The sequence below is a fragment of the Schistocerca cancellata genome, chromosome 5 (genome assembly GCF_023864275.1).
Source record: "Schistocerca cancellata isolate TAMUIC-IGC-003103 chromosome 5, iqSchCanc2.1, whole genome shotgun sequence".
Lineage (NCBI taxonomy): Eukaryota > Metazoa > Arthropoda > Insecta > Orthoptera > Acrididae > Schistocerca > Schistocerca cancellata.
Genome location: NC_064630.1, coordinates 287,353,829 through 287,371,593, shown reverse-complemented (window position 1 = coordinate 287,371,593; position 17,765 = coordinate 287,353,829). Strand labels below are relative to the sequence as shown.

General features: G+C 44.5%; 1 protein-coding gene across 1 annotated transcript in view; it reads right to left on the bottom strand.

Annotated features, from left to right (window-relative positions):
- The window catches only part of LOC126188498 (nephrin-like), a gene marked incomplete at its 3' end in the record, with an annotated part of 468,003 nt that overhangs the window by 96,740 nt on the left and 353,498 nt on the right, over nucleotides 1-17,765 (bottom strand). Inside the window, exon 6 of the mRNA XM_049930102.1 lies at nucleotides 12,244-12,395. Coding sequence (XP_049786059.1) covers nucleotides 12,244-12,395 — 152 coding nt within the window. The remainder of the gene's footprint in view (nucleotides 1-12,243; nucleotides 12,396-17,765) is intronic.

Sequence of the window (17,765 nt, the reverse complement as noted above, 5' to 3'; positions counted from 1 at the left end):
AAACGAAATGAACAGCCGGAGGAGGAGTATAACGACAGAGAGAGGAAGTGGAGGAGATGGACAGATAGGGAGTGATTGACGAGACGGACAGAGAAAAAGGGAGGAGGCGATGGACACAGAGAGGAGGAAGGAGGAGCTGGACTAATAGAGGATTGGTATAAATACAAACCCTGGCAATATCTGGTACTCAGCTACTTCCTGAATCTGTGTAGCACCCCTATTGCTGTTTAAGTCACTGGCCTTACAGACCAAATGCATCATGTAAGGTAACTAATAAAATACAAAATTTAAAGCCGTTAATTCTTCTCTGTAATTTGTAGAATGGTGGTAGGAGACTGTTTGTAGTGAATGGGATGGAGACTGAATGGGATTGGTCGTTGATTAAAATGTGGACATTATATTGCTTATTAATTTAGGAAAGGTATATTTATATACCAAAGAATGGAACGGAAAATGAGGATGATGACGAGCATCAGACAGCCTGTTCTTACGTACTATTCGGTAAGAGAATCAAAGCTTGAGAAACATCAAACATGTTGACTCACGTTTTCGATTTAAAAGGGTTTGACGATGTAAAATCCCGTAATATGTTCCAAATTCTTAGAAGAAATACTACTAAGCCCTGGGGAACGACGGAAATTACAGATTAGATAGACGACCAAGAACGAAGTGCTCGGATTACTTAGGGTGGAAGATATGTCGCCCTTACACCCTTACTGTTGTACCTTTCCATCAGTAAAGCAATGACGAAAACAAAGTTTTCAAGAGTAGGATTAAAATTCAGGGTTAAAGGTTATTAATAATAAGTCTCGGTGAGAGCACAGTGCCGAAAGAGGAGAAGAATTGCAGGACGAGTTTACTGACTGAACAGTCTAGTGGGTACAGGTTATGGATCTAGTGTAAACAGAAGAAAGTAATGAGGAAAAGCTGAAATGATATTACCGGCAAAATTAAAATAAAAACAGGTGACACGGAGGTAGACGAAGTAATTCTGTTACCCTAGAAGCGAAATAATACATCACCGAAGAAACAAGACAGGCATAAAGTGCAAATTGGTATAAGCAAGGAGGACTCTGCTGCCCATGAAACGTCTGCTAGCAACAAACATGATAGCGACATGGCAATGAGAGAACTCGAGAAGGAGATAATAGAAGCGTTTGAGATGTATTGCTATAGAAGGATGTTGAAAATTAGGTGGCCTAATAAGATAAGAAGTCAAAATATTATTCGCTGATTTCGTGAAGAAAGAAACGTATCGAATGAACGCAAAAAGGGGTAGAATGGTAGCACATATGTTAAGGCACCAGGGACTATATGCCATGGTACTGGAGGTAAGTTATAAGATATAAATTGTACGGGAAGACAACGAATTGGATACATCTAACTAATAAATGAAGACGTCGCGTCTAAGTGCTCCTCTGAGATGAAGAGGTTGGCACAAGACAGGATTTCGTGGCGGCTGCATCAGGCCAGCCACTAAAAATCGATTCGTTACATATGAATCATAAGGTGGAGCCTTAAGTCTTGTAAATCGGGACATGCATTCGGTAAGTTTCCTTCAAACCAAAGAGTGCTGTAATGTTTGGCGGACGGGAAGAATTCACCGTCGTAGGGTAACAAACACGATGATGTGACTGTGTGACAAGCCGTCGTAGTAACGACAGCCACTTCCTTCGTACCAGTTCGACATCTCTGTCTGGTCCCGATAGAAAAATTGCTGTTGGATGGTATCAGGAATTCGACACTGGTTTCAGAGAAGATACTGTGCAAGGTTGGCCCGGTTCATCTTCTTACGCGTAGGCACGCTGTTGGTGAACACTTCATACAACCATACTCGAACTGAAATGGGTGTCATTCGAGGTAAGACGTTGATCCACGCCCTGGCTAAGTGAGCTGTGGGAACTTGGTTGCTACGTGTGCAGCGGAAGAGGACAAAGCATTTGTTGTGTATGAATAACATGAAACTGTGAAGCACTCCCTCACCCCTTCGTTTCAGTACTTTGCAGCAGACGCAACTTAGTGTGGTACAAACATTAGTAAAAACATCTGGAGTCGCGATGGATCCACTGTATGCTTCAAGGATACGCAGAAGTTCTTCATTATGGTGATGTTAGTATAACTGATGATTTCGCACTCCCCTTTCAGAAGAATTACCGCGCAGTCGATTATTGGATTTTTAAGTCCAAGTCCCCCGTAACTATTGAGGAGGGTTACTCTGAATAATTTGTGTTGACAGGCGTACCAGTTTTTGGGGCCAGGACTTGCTCTGCGACCATACTGGGCTGCAGTTCCGAAAGAATGTATTTATTAACGAAGAAGAATTTATGAAGGTCATCGAGGTACCGAATCATTACCGAGCCGCGAGGGGTAGCCACGTGGTCTAGAGCGCCTTGTCACGGTCCGTGCAACTATCCCCGTCGGAGGTTCGAGTTCTCCCTCGGGCATGGGTGTGTGTTGTCCATTCCGTAAGTTAGTTTAAGTTAGATTAAGTAGTGTGTAGGATTAGGGACCGATGACCTCAGCAGTTTGGTCCCATAATACCTCACCATAAACAAAAACCATAACCCAGAGGGGGGGGGGGGGGGTAGACAGCTTAATGCGCCAGTTGATTATTATCGTATCGTTTGTGCAGGCAGTATAGATCATCTGCAGATATTTAGGGTTTGTGCCGTACGGTTTGGTGCAACTCTTCTGTTGTGCATTTTGTAGTTAGGTCTCTAAGCGCCGGTAGGAACTATGGGAGTGAGAATTTGAACGACTTTATGCAACACTTAAATTCAAACCAGTCGAATATTCGTTTGGCGATGGAAGCAAAAAACGATGGCTGCCTTCCCTTCCTTAATGTGTTGGACTGAAGGAAACTGAATGGTACGTTAGGGCATACCGTTTATAGAAAGCCAACTCATACTGACTTGTATCGAAAGGCTGATAGTCGTCACCATCCGGCTCAACGTGAACGGTTACTTCATACATTGGTTCACAGGGCCCATGTCGTATCGGACCTTGAGCGTTTTTCAGGTGAGTTTGCCGGACTCGAAGTCACTTCTCGTGAGAACAGTTATAGTGAAAGACAGATTAGACGTGCGTTGCGCTATCGACCAACTGTGCCCCGGGTGAGTGATGATAATACCAAGGTCGCCACTTTTGCCTTCCTGACTGAGCATTTCGAACAGGATTGGTCATATATTGCGGAAATATCATGTGAAGTGTATTTTTCGACCAACATCTAGGATCAGGGTCTTTTTAGGTTAGATGGTTTGCGTAAGACCGGTGACTGTCGTTTTCCTTCCAGTTTTGGCATATCATGTATTGGTCAGACTAACAGGACTGTGAAGGACCGGTGCACGGAACACATGCTTACAACAGCCGAGCCAATCGGCCATTGTAAAACGTTGTCTTGGCACCTGTCATCCTAGGCGTATAACAAAACGAAAATTCTGACATGAAATTCCAGATATTGGGAGAGAGTTAATAAGGAAACTGCTGAAAATAATTGGGAAGTAACCTTATAAAATCTGCATGGAATTCTACTCCGATATTTGTCAAAAACCAGAGGGTTAGAGTCTATGCGAAGTGATCCAATGACTATTCATTTCACTATCGGTAACTTCTGACGTCGATCGTCTTTGGTTTGTGATAGGCGATAGCGCTAATGCTTGCAGCGTGTGGGTGTGTGTATGCTCGTGAGAGAGAGAGAGAGAGAGAGAGAGAGAGAGAGAGAGAGAGAGACAGAGAGAGAGAGAGAGAGAGTGCTATCTTTACAGAGTTTACCTGAAAGCTGAAGTTTTAAATTCGCTTTCACAGCGGTTACTTGCTGCAGTTATGTCTTGAAAATGGTAGGGCGTGCTCCTGTCGAAATATCGGCGGCTGTGGGCGACTTCACCCAGCTGTTTTCTCGTAAGTTATTTGTGCACTATGTTCCTCGTTTTCATGTAACAATGAAGACACAAGTGTAGAAAGTTTGCAGTTGGTCGGACTGAAATTCACGACGAACAAAGGAGCGGGAGACCGTCAATTTCTGAGGAGACAGTATTGAAGGCTGAGTAAAGCATGCGTGAAGATCGCTGGATCGCCCTGGATGATCTCTGCGCGTTAGTTCCTGAGGTTTCCCGAAGCACCGCTCTCAGAAATTAAACGGAAACATTGAACTACCGGAAGGTGTGCGTAAGATGGGTGCCACGCATGCAGACTGAGGACCACATGCGGCAACGAATTGATGCTTCCCGCGCATTTCTTCACTGCCTTGCAGTAGAACAGGACAACTTCTGGACACAATTGTCACGGATGACGAAACCTGAGCATGCCATATTACACCTGAGACCAAGCAATAATCACGCCAATGGTGGCATCCTTCTTCCCCAAATCCACGGAAATTCAGACAAACACAGTCTGCAGGTAAAGTCATGACAACCGTTTTTTGGGATCGGAAAACGGTATTGTTGGTCGACTTTATGCCCACTGGGACCACAATTAACGCTGACTGGTACTGTGAGGCTCTGAAAAAGACTCAAACTGGTAATTCAGAACCGGAGAAGCGGAATGTTGAGCAAAAGCGTACACATTCTCCATGAAAACGCTCACTCACACATCGTTCGGCTAACGGCTGCTCTCGTTCAACAGTTTCAGTGGGCCATAATCTCCCACCCACCCTATAGACCTGACTTGGCGCCCAGTGAGTATCACCTGTTCCCTAGGTTAATAGAACATTTGGCCGGAAAGCGATTCAGCTCCGACGACGAGGTGCAAGATGAGGTTCATAACAGCATGGCGGCGAGCTGGTATGACATGGGCATACAAAAACTGCCACAGCGTCTTCAAAAATGATTGGTAGAAATGGTGGCTAGGTCGAAAAATAGCTAAATGTTGAAGCTGTAAACTGATGTAAGCCAATGTAGAAATAACAGGTCTATGTACTTACAAAAGAATAGGAGACCTTACTTTGAGGATTACCCTCGTATAATCCATTTAAATTCCTACATGAAAATTTACTGATCGTTAATACTTGGCATAGCTACAGAGGCATTAGTGTTCCAGGGTTAAAGACGTGTACAAGTTAAGTAAAGTAGTGCAAGTAATCACTAAACGTTTTACCTCTGTCATCGTATTTCTCATCGTTGCCAACAGTAGCCACCAACCTTTCGTTCAACGACAGACCCTGAAAGTTACAGCTTTTTTACATCAAATACAAATTCGATTGACGCTTACAGTGTCGAAGGGAATAAAGCCACCAAATCGTGAAACCCTGGCGGGAGAGACTGATTTTATGGTGGCGGGACCCACAGCAGCTAGCAGCGTCCGATACAGCCACCCCGCCGTCTACTGCTTCGTACTAGGGACGCGAGGCGGGTGGAAAGCCAGCCACAGGTCCTAACGAGATAAAGGCGCTGCTTTGCCACCGGCCAGGCGCTGGTAATTGAACCATAAAAGCTAACGAGCTGATTAGACGCCGCTTGGATCGCCTCAGTATGCCGTCCAAGCGTTTACCCACTAGGACGCAAAAAGTGCGTCGCTGGAGCCAGATGCTGCAGCATTAGTGCCGTATGACCCGTGGCCAGAACTGTTGTCCTGACTGCAGCCTAACGCGGCGGATAATCGCTGCAGAATTGTCGCCTACCAACACCAGCAACTTCCTATGGCTTCCCTGCTCTGCAAGTCGTTCGGAGAGGATTTCGGAGATGAGCCCCATAGAATGTAGAATTACCGGCAGCTAATGAATTTGTTTCCAGTGAATTCACTGTAGCATTAACTTAGATCCGTTTCATAACTTAGCTAAGGGAGTTAACAGTTTTACATACGTATATTTATCAAAGGTTATGTGATGATATTAGCCTATATGTTGCAGGTATTCAGTGTACTTTGCTTACGCTAGACACCACCTTCTTTTACCGACATTGGCATCCGTCCACACATACAAAGCTGGCCAGTAAAACTGCATCACCAAGTAACATAGCAATGAAATTTAGCTTACCGAAATGAGTGTGTACATCATAGTAATAAGAACTAGCGGGACGAATATACTCCATTTCAAAAGACTGACTGAAAAGTGGAGTAGCTGCTCCCTAATTCTAGCTTTCTCAGCAGTTTAAAATTTTTAAAAAAATTTTGGCATGCGAACATACTCGACATCGTTTTTTCAACATACACTACTGACCATTAAAATTGCTACACCACGAAGATGGCGTGCTACAGACGCGTCCACAAATACACCGCTGGCCAGTAAAACTGCATCACCAAGAAGCATAGCAAATGAAATTTTGATTTCCGAAGTTTGTGAGTGCAGTGTAGTAATAAGAACTAGCTGGACGAATAGACTCCTTTTCAAAAGACTGACTGAAAAGTGGGGTAGCTGCTCTTTCATTCTAGCTTTATCGTCAGTTTAAAATATTTTCAAAGAATGTGGCATGCGAACGTATTCGACATCGTTTTTTAACATACACTCCTGGAAATGGAAAAAAGAACACATTGACACCGGTGTGTCAGACCCACCATACTTGCTCCGGACACTGCGAGAGGGCTGTACAAGCAATGATCACACGCACGGCACAGCGGACACACCAGGAACCGCGGTGTTGGCCGTCGAATGGCACTAGCTGCGCAGCATTTGTGCACCTCCGCCGTCAGTGTCAGCCAGTTTGCCGTGGCATACGGAGCTCCATCGCAGTCTTTAACACTGGTAGCATGCCGCGACAGCGTGGACGTGAACCGCATGTGCAGCTGACGGACTTTGAGCGAGGGCGTATAGTGGGCATGCGGGAGGCCGGGTGGACGTACCGCCGAATTGCTCAACACGTGGGGCGTGAGGTCTCCACAGTACATCGATGTTGTCGCCAGTGGTCGGCGGAAGTGCACGTGCCCGTCGACCTGGGACCGGACCGCAACGACGCACGGATGCACGCCAAGACCGTAGGATCCTACGCAGTGCCGTAGGGGACCGCACCGCCACTTCCCAGCAAATTAGGGACACTGTTGCTCCTGGGGTATCGGCGAGGACCATTCGCAACCGTCTCCATGAAGCTGGGCTACGGTCCCGCACACCGTTAGGCCGTCTTCCGCTCACGCCCCAACATCGTGCAGCCCGCCTCCAGTGGTGTCGCGACAGGCGTGAATGGAGGGACGAATGGAGACGTGTCGTCTTCAGCGATGAGAGTCGCTTCTGCCTTGGTGCCAATGATGGTCGTATGCGTGTTTGGCGCCGTGCAGGTGAGCGCCACAATCAGGACTGCATACGACCGAGGCACACAGGGCCAACACCCGGCATCATGGTGTGGGGAGCGATCTCCTACACTGGCCGTACACCACTGGTGATCGTCGAGGGGACACTGAATAGTGCACGGTACATCCAAACCGTCATCGAACCCATCGTTCTACCATTCCTAGACCGGCAAGGGAACTTGCTGTTCCAACAGGACAATGCACGTCTGCATGTATCCCGTGCCACCCAACGTGCTCTAGAAGGTGTAAGTCAACTACCCTGGCCAGCAAGATCTCCGGATCTGTCCCCCATTGAGCATGTTTGGGACTGGATGAAGCGTCGTCTCACGCGGTCTGCACGTCCAGCACGAACGCTGGTCCAACTGAGGCGCCAGGTGGAAATGGCATGGCAAGCCGTTCCACAGGACTACATCCAGCATCTCTACGATCGTCTCCATGGGAGAATAGCAGCCTGCATTGCTGCGAAAGGTGGATATACACTGTACTAGTGCCGACATTGTGCATGCTCTGTTGCCTGTGTCTATGTGCCTGTGGTTCTGTCAGTGTGATCATGAGATTTATCTGACCCCAGGAATGTGTCAATAAAGTTTCCCCTTCCTGGGACAATGAATTCACGGTGTTCTTATTTCAATTTCCAGGAGTGTATAACTCACCTCTTACTCCCACATGCTCCCCTAAATGTAACTCACTCGCACCACTAGATGTATCACTGTCAGTCGGTCATACCCATCCACTCCCACTTGCCCATTGCCATTCACTCACTCAGCACAACTAATTTTCATTATCTCTAAGTGACTCTGTCATTGCGTCGTCCCACAGCCACAGTCGCCTTCGTTCTACCCTACTATTACTGTCTCTTCTCCCTCTAACTGTCTTCCTTTTGCTCCCTCTTACTGCTGTTATCTATTCCTCCCCGCCGCTGCTGTGTCTTCTAACTGTCACTATCCTTCTATTCCTCGTTGTCATAGACTCTGTCTCTAATTATCAATGGCTCCTACTAAATACCACTTTCTACGTCTCTCTATTCCACTCCTACTGACAATATCTCATTCACTCTTTTCCTAGCACTGTTCTATCATTATCAACTATGTTACATTGTAACTGTCCCTATTTCTCTTACACTGCTATAGATTGCGTTGCACTTTCTACGGCATAACCGCTGTTTACTGTCTTGTTTCATTTATTACTTTTCTGTCTCTTTCTCACTGCCACTCTCTCCTCCTCTCTCTGCATAAAAGAGAGCAAATATGATCACATACCGGAAGTTTCGGGATAAATTTTGAAGGTGCTGAGGAAGGTGGAACGAGGCAGGTGGTACCCAACTTTTTAGTCAGAGTCTCTTAAACAGGAGCTTCTTCGCCGTATTTTGCTCTGATAGCGGAATTTCTCCGCTGGTTCTTTTCTTTTACCTGCTGCAACTTCCATTCATACGAATGTTAGGGTCAGTAAAATTTTGTTACTTTACTTACAAGAAATTGCAGTAACACAAAACCAATTTTACTTCTGAGAAAGTATTTCAAGATTACAAAAATTTTGATGTGAGTACTGCAACATGAAGTTCTCAGAACCCTTATGATGACAACGGAGACACTTTGCAGACGCTTTCATCTCACACCGCATTTTAAGTGTGTAATCTACGTTTACAACTAGGGTAGCTTCGAAACTCTTTATCTCGCAAAGTGATAAAGATGAAAAAAAAATTTTCTGAGCTATTCGAGATCGGCATCTTACATATATGGTAAAATTTTCAGCCGCTTTTTGTGCAAAAAGGTCTTGGAATTCACGGTTCGGCTTTGCTACGAATGTATTCGTACATTGATTCTGTAATGTAGGTTAGTGACACTAGGACGATCCTTCTTTTCAGTATACAAGCGGTCCCTAACCCAAGGGCTATAAAAAACACTAGCATCTACCCTTTCATCACCAATAGTTCAGGTGGTATGAATCCCGAAATAGTACCTTTTTATGCGCGGTGAGGGCTATACAGTGAGGTGACAAAAGTCATAGGACACCACTCAGTACTGTGTCCTACCTCCTTTTGGCCTCCAGCTCGATGTGACATGGACTCAAAATCTCGTTGGAATTCCTCCGCAGAAATGTCGACTCATTCTGCTGCTATAGATCACCATAATAGTGAAAGTGTTGTCGTTGCATGAATTATTTGACGAAATGACATCTCGATTATGTCCCATAAATGTTATTGATGTAGGGTGACTTTGGTGACCAAATCGTACTCCCGAATTGTTCTTCAAACCACTCGTGAACAATTGTGGCCCGGTGACATGTTTCGGAACAGGAAGTTCACGAATGGCTGCAAATGGTCAACATGTAGACGAACATTTCTGTATACAGTGAATTATCGGGTCGTTTGGACGAGAGGACCCAGTCCATTCTACGTAAACACAGCCCACAACATTACAGAGCCTGCACCAGCTTGCCCAGTGCCTTGTTGAGATCTCACGGTTTCGTGAGGTACGCGCCACACTCATCGGCTCTTACTAACTGAAATCAGTACTCCGCTCGTATAGGGTCCAAGCAGCATGGTGAGGAGTCCAGAAGAGACGCTGTTGGCAATGTCGTGCTTTTAGGAAAGACATTCGCCTCGGTCATCTGCTGCCATAGCCCATTAACGCCACATTGTCCTAACTAATAAGAACGTCGTATTTCTGGGGGGAGGGGGGGGGGTTTCATGCAGTGTCACTTGTCGGTTAGCACTGACAATCCTACGTAAACGCCGCTGCCCTCGGTCGTTAAGTGAAGCCCGTCGGCCATTGCGTTGTCACGATGAGAGGTAATGCCTGAAGTTTGGTATTCTCGGTACTCTCTTGACACTGTGGATGTACGACTATTGAATTCCCAACGATTTTACAAATGGGAATGTACAGGTATCATGCGTCTAGCTCCAACTACTGCTCTGCGTTGGCCGGCCGTGTGGCCGAGCGATTCTAGGCTCTTCAGTCTGGAACTACGCCACCGCTACCATCGCAGGTTCGAATCCTGCTTCGGGCGTGGATGTGTGTGATGTCCTCAGGTTAGTTAGGTTTAAGTAGTTCTAAGTTCTAGGGGACTTATGACTTACCATGTTAAGTCCCATAGTGCTCAGAGCCATTTGAACCATTTTGTTCTGCGTTCAAAGTCTGTTAGTTCTCTTCGTGCGGCCATAATACGTCGAGAACCTCCTCACATAGATCACCCGAGTGTAAATGACAGCCCCGCGAATACACTGAATATTTCTATTGTGTATATGTGTTACTACCTCTATCTGTACATTTGCGTACCGCTATTACATAATTCACGTCACCTCCAAGTACTGTGTACTAAATTCAGTATGCAGAGCTGCCACCTCTAGCGGCATAGCTCTTACTTGGCTGGATATGAATTCAAACTGAGATTCTGAGCGAGATATGCGCAGGCATTGTATGCTGTGGGTAACAGTCGCTCATCCTCTGAATCGAGGTAGGACAGAAGAGCACGAGTCCGTGTGGTCTTGCGTTATACTGTTAAACATAACGACGCGGAAACTTCAGAAATGGACCACAGTCTCCGGATTTGAAATGTCCAAAATGTAACGGTTACTGTTCGCTAAACGAAGGGAAGGAGATCGTACCGTGCTCTCAAAGACACCCATTATCATCACGCCTGGTGCTGGATCCAAAATTCGTTTGCGTCGAGCTACGCTACTATGGCGCAGGCATTTCAACGTGTCGCAGCAACGCAGTTGTATACCTAATTTTTTATATGATACTTAAAACTTTATGAGTTCTCCTCGTAGATGCGGAGAAGGACGCAATATTGTATCGTGTCTGTTGTCGCGCTATACGTGAAGAAACAGATAAATTATGGAGCCAGGGAGGGAAAGTGTATTTCCTCTCTTGAGGAACAATACAGCCTTTAGTCTCAGGTGGTTGAAGACAGCTGAAACTGGAATCTCCATTCTTCATGATAAGAGTAGAGGCTTCTCTGTAGAGGTCAACTGCTCACTTTGGAAGGGTGGTGTTGCGTTAATGACACAGGTGGAATGGAGTTACCTACATTTTCATTGAACGAACACTTTAGGTGGAAATCTAAATCCCTGAGACGGTTTCTCGATAGTAAAATTAGACAGATAACAATATTACACATTTTTTTAAAAATTGTGTGTATGTTTTCACTGGATGTAGTCTGTCGTCCTCCTGTTCAATCTATGCATCGAAGAATCAATGATAAAAATAAAAGAAAGGTTAAAAATATGGATTAAAATTCAAGGTGAAAGGATTCAATGATAAGTTTTGCTGATAGCATTGCTGTCGTCAGTTAAAGTGAACATATATTACGGGATAGGTTGAATGAAATGAAGAGCCTAATCAATACAGAATATGGATGGAAAGTAAATCGAAGAAAGACGAAAGTAACGAGAAGTAGCAGAAAGTTAACATAGAGATTGGTGATCACGAAGTAACTGAAGTTACGGAATCCTGCAATCTAGGTAACAAAATATCCGACGATGGATGGAACATGAAACACATAGAAAGCACATTAGGGCTGGCAAAAAGGGCATTCCTACCAAAGGGAATACTACTAATATCAAACATATGTCTTAATTTGATGAATAAATTTCTGGAAATGTATGTTTGGAACAGATCATTGTTTCGTAGTGAGGTATGGATTTTGGGAAAACTGGAACGGAAGAGAATCGCAGCATTTGAGATGTGGTGCTAAAGAAGAATGCTGTAAATTAGATGGGCTTATAAGGTAAGGAATGATGAAGTTCTGTAAAGAATTGTCGAGGAAAGGAATATGTGGAAAACAGTGAAAAGAAGAAGTGACAGGATGACAGGACACGATTGAGACATAAGGTATTAACTTTCGTGCTAGCAGAGGGAGGTGTAAAGGGTAAAAGTTGTAGAGGAAGACATCAAGAAAAAAATTGAGGATGTAAGCTGACGGGCCGCACCATACTACAAAAAAAGTATGTTTTACAGTTAAAAGGAGATCTGAAATCTAAAATATAGAATTAATCTGTCCTGTACAGTCGGAGGAGAGGCAACTCACCGTCTCGCGCGAGTTGCGCAACTGGACGCCGGCCTTCCACCAAGAGAAGACTGGCTGCGGCCGCGTGCCCACCGCTTCGCACGACAGCTGGTATGAGTTGTCCGCAGACAGCGGCCGGTTCTCCCCGACCAGGCGCACCCAAAGAGGCCGCACTGTAAAAAACACACACCAAGCACTGTTGCATCGTCTCTCTAGGCGTCTCTACCGGGTGAAGTCACGCTACCAGCTGGTGATTTCACAGTTAAACAATCCTCTTTTAAAGCTGCAAACATCGGATCAAAAGTATCCAGAGACCAGTATCTAATGTGGAAATGACTCTTACGTGTCACGAGAGACGGACCTGCCAGTACAAATGCAGACGGGGTGTATTGTTTTATCCGTAGGGAAGCAGTAGGATCAGAATGGGTCTGTCAGAAGAACTCAGTGACTTTGAACGTGGAATAGTCTTTGGGTATTACGAGATTAACAAACCCATCGAGAACATTTCAACTTTTCCAAAGTTGTCCAAGTCGCCAGATGGTGATGTGCCTGTGAAGTAGAAAAGCGAAGGTACCGCCACACCTAAAGCGAGACCAGGCAGACCTCACATACCGTTTAGGAGTGATCACCGACCATAGCTCTGGATCGTTCTATAAAATGATATGAAATCTGTGGAAGGAACCACTTGTGGGTTCAAAATTAATAACAGCAGTCGAGCTACCACAATGACTGTGCGTCGAGACCAAAGAAAAAGAAAAAATCGTGTGTAATGGTCTAGCAGCTCCTCATCAGCCACATATTTCGGTAACCACTGCTAAGCGACACATAATGTGGTGTAAAGAGAGCAGCACCACGGAACAGCGGAAGACGGTTGTTTGTTGCAAGTCCTATTGCAGGTAATGTCTAAAAATTTTTCCATTTATTTCCTGCAATATTACTGTTACATTTCCTACACCTCATAGAGACACGTTGCATCAGTGAACAAGATTTTCCCAGCTGAAAAGTGGCATAACGATACTGTCACGTGAGACGTTGAACATCAGAACAAAGGACGTCAGTTCGTGCCGTCATTCCAAGACAATTCCCTCAATAACTACCATCCGTGACCTGAAGTCATATCCGATGGATTCCCACACCCTGACGCCACGAGAACATCGCAGCGCAAGGAGCTGCGTATCTATCAATGTCGCCGCCATACTGGCCAACGATGGTCCTCCATTAAGACATTCTAAGAAAACAGAACTTGAAGAAGTACTTACGAAACATTCGTTTGACAGATTTCTTAGTTCCATTTCATTTTGTAAGCGCGAGGGCATCACAGGATTGTTAATTAACTCCAGTCTCAGACTAACAACAGTGTAATGGCAGGTGTGCTAAGGTTTACTCTCAAATATCAGTGAAAATAAATACCAAAATCATTCATGCAACAAATTAAGGCCTCCACCTATATGTGTGGTAGAGGAAACATCAGAAACCTTGGAGCTTAAGAAGTGTATCGATTTGTACTTCCCTTGTACTGTGCTTGAAGTACAGGACAGGGAACGGGAGCAATGACCACTGCAACACTACACCCGACCGCTGTGGCCGAGCGGTTCTAGACGCTTTACTCTGGGAACGCGCGACTGCTACGGTCACAGGTTCGAATCCTGCCTCAGGCATGGATGTGTGTGATGTCCTTAGGTTAGTTAGGTTTAAGTAGTTCTAAGTTCTAGGAGACTCATGACCTCAGATGTTGAGTCCCATAGAGCTCAGAGTAATTTGAACTATTTTTTTTTTTTTTTTTTTTTTTGAGCTACACTGCATCTCATAATATGGTCTCGGAATCTGTCTGTACCTACTATCACAACAGCTTATAAAAATAAAACTTGAGCCTAATATTTGTCAGCTACAGAACTATTAAGTATTAGATCCGATTTTTAGTCTCACTTGTTATTGGCAGTAACGCACACGTAATTTCTTATTAGTTAAATTGACGGAAATCAGAAATAAATATATGCAAAGTTTTTAAATTCATACCGGAAATATAAACTGAAGAAAAACTAGAGTACTTTTATGTCTAAGAGAAGCCTACACAGAGGTGTCCGCCCCGAAAGCTGAATGGTCAGCGTGACGGACTGCTGCCCTAAGGGGCCCGGGATCGATTCCCGGCGGGGTCAGGGATTTCCTCCACTGGGTGTTAAGTTATCTTCATCATCATTTCATTCCCAACCGGAGTCGCATCTCGTGGTCGTGCGGTAGCGTTCTCGCTTCCCACGCCCGGGTTCCCGGGTTCGATTCCCGGCGGGGTCAGGGATTTTCTCTGCCTCGTTATAGCTGGGTGTCGTGTGCTGTCCTTAGGTTAGTTAGGTTTAAGTAGTTCTAAGTTCTAGGGGACTGATGACCATAGATGTTAAGTCCCATAGTGCTCAGAGCCATTTGAACCATTTTTTAACCCAACCGGAGCGCAGGTCGCCCAATGTGGCTCTGAGCACTATGCGACTTAACGTCTGCGGTCATCAGTCGCCTAGAACTTAGAACTAATTAAACGTAACTAACCTAAGGACATCACACACATCTATGCCCAAGGCAGGATTCGAACCTGTGACCGTAGCGGTTGCTCGGTTCCAGACCGTAGCGCCTAGAAACGCATGGCCACTCCGACCGGCTCGCCCAATGTGGCGTCGAATGTAATAAGACCTGCACCAAGGCGACTGGGCCTGCCCCGTAAAGGGCCTTCCGGCCAATGACGCCAAATTCTTATTTCTATTTCATTTTACTACACAGAGGTGGGCATTGTATATTCGTCGATTACCGTCTTGAAAGATGAGCTCATTTCAGATATGTTGGCTATGAAGATGAATATTAGATTGGAGTACCTTGACGCGATACTGCACAGCCTTCAAATAGCTCTCAATATAATTACATGTGTCCGAAATCAGTGTACCGTACAAGCCAAAACCGTGACTGACCAATGTTTCTACTGATTTCGTTGGAATGCTTGCTTGAGAAGTACACTGCCACTTGGCAGGCACAAAACTCTTCCGTTGTTGTTATGGTCTTCAATCCGAAGGCTGGTTTGATTCAGGCAGCTGTCCATGCTACTGTATCCTGTGCAAGCCTCTTCATCTCCGTATAACTACGGCCAATTACATCCGTATGAATCTGCTTACTGTATTCTTCTCTTTTATCCCACACTTCCCTCTAAAACTAGATTGGTGATCCCATGATGTCTCAGCATATGTCCCATTAGTCGATCCCCTTCTCCTTGTCATGCTTTGTCACAAATTTCTTTTGTGTCCAGTCCTATTTAGTACATCCTTATTAGTTACCTGCTCTACTCAACTAATCTTCAACATTCTTCTATATCATCACATTTGAAAAGTTTCTATTCTCTTCATATCTAAACTGTTTCTCGTCCATATTTCACTTCCATTCCTGGCTACATTCCGTACAAATACTTTCATAAAAGACTTCCTAAAACTTCAATATTTATTCTACGTTAGCAGAATTCTTTTCTTCAGAAACGCTTTTCTTCACATTCCAATCTTACATTTTATATACTCTCTACGTAGGCCATCATCAGTTACCCTGGTGTCCAAATAACAAAATTAATTTACTGCTCTAAGTACATGGTTTCCTAATGTGATTCCTTCCGCATCAACTAATTTAATTCGACTACGTTCCATTATCCTTGCTTTGCTTTTGTTGATGTTCATTTTATATTCTCCTTTCAAGACACAGTTCATTACGTTCAAATGCTCATCCAACCCTTTTGTTGTCTCAGAAAGAATTACAATGTCATCATCAAACGTCAGTTTTTATTTCTCCACCCTGAACTTTAATTCGTATTGCAAGCTTTTCTTTTGTTTCCTTTACTTCTAACCCAATGTACAGACTAAATAACGCTGGCGACAGGTTACAAGCCTGCCTCACTCCCTCCTCAACAACTGCTTCCCCTTCATGACGCTCGACACTTATAAGCACAATGTGCTTTCTGTACACGTTATAAATACCCTTTCACTCCGCCTATTTTGCCCCTGCTTCATTCAGAATTTCAAAAAGAGTATTCCAGTTAACATTCTCAAAATCCTTATCTAACTCTTCAAACGGTATGAACGTAGGTTGGTCTTCCCTTAACTTCTAAGATAAGTCGTAGGGCCAGTGTTGCCTAGCGTGTTCTACATTTCTCAATAATCCACGCTGATCTTCCGTGAGGTCGGCTTCTACCAGTTTTTCGATTCTTCTGTAAGGAATTGGTGGTATTTTGTAACCATGACTTATTAAACTGATAGTTCGGTAACATTAAAACCTGTAAGCACCCTTCTACAAATCAAAAACCATCTGACAAATTCCATCGAGAACAGCAGCCAGATTAATTCCGTGGAGTCGGTTGCTTAATGTCTGCAATGCCACACTCCTCGCACTGGCCTCCAAAATGGCAGGTGCTGTTGTATTATCTTCGGGGGACCAACGAGCCACATTCTGTATACGGCCGTCAACTGCTTATGTAGTCGTCTGCGCCCAAAAGCGAGGTAGATGTTCAATGACTTCTGTCACACGACAGCGGCTGAATCTTTGGATAACGTCAGTGTAATGAACCATTCTATGCTGGTTATAGTGCTTGCCATAAAATGCAGACTGAAAAGTGTACTCAAAACGAATTATTCCATTCAAGATGAGAGACAACGCTGTCTTCGTAACAGCACGGCGAATGCGTGTTTACTTCCAGTTCATTAAAAACGTCAACGTATAATAGGTTCGTGGTGATGGAAAGTTGCTCACTGGATTCATTTGATCTAATAAACTTTGTTTACAATTTTTCGTAAATTTCAAGTGACGAAGAAGAGTATTAAGCTAAAACCATTCTAATTTGCAGTTGCTTGAATGATAAACAGCAAAGCTTCGATCATAAAGCCTAATGAATTTTCTCGTAAATTTTGTGTAGTCGAAGAAAACTAATATTTTCTGTTGCCCGTGGAATGAGGAATAGATGTCGAGTCCTTGATGGAGAGCTTCAAAAGCATATCAATGTGCGGATCTCTTGAATAACTGAGAAACTTTCCCCATACACAGTTATTGGCATCCAGAAATAAAACTGCAACTCATAAAGGAAGAAAATTGTAGGAGGGGGAAGTTCTAGATGCGAGGTAGAGGACAATATATGCTCGTGGCTTTTGGATTCGGTGTGTTTTCTGATAACAGGACATCCCGCTGTTTTGTATGTTCATTGTTCCAGCAGAAAAATGCTGCTCGGCTTTTAAAGTGTATTGCTGCATTATAGACATATAATGGATGAGGAACGTTTCAGTGAAATTTACTCTGAGTGACTCCCGCAACGAACGCTCTTACTCGAAACGTATTTCAAAGTTTTGGCAAGGCTCCACGATACGGCGGCACACAATGCGGCAGTTTCGCAAACTGTGCCTCTGCAAACAATTCTTCGAATCTTTGTGTGTACTTGAAAAGCTGTTCCACAAAAATTCATATGCAGCACTCCAAGGACAACAGCTGCGTTTCATTTTAATGATAACCCGGCCAGCAGACGTTTCAGGAAGTTCTAAGAG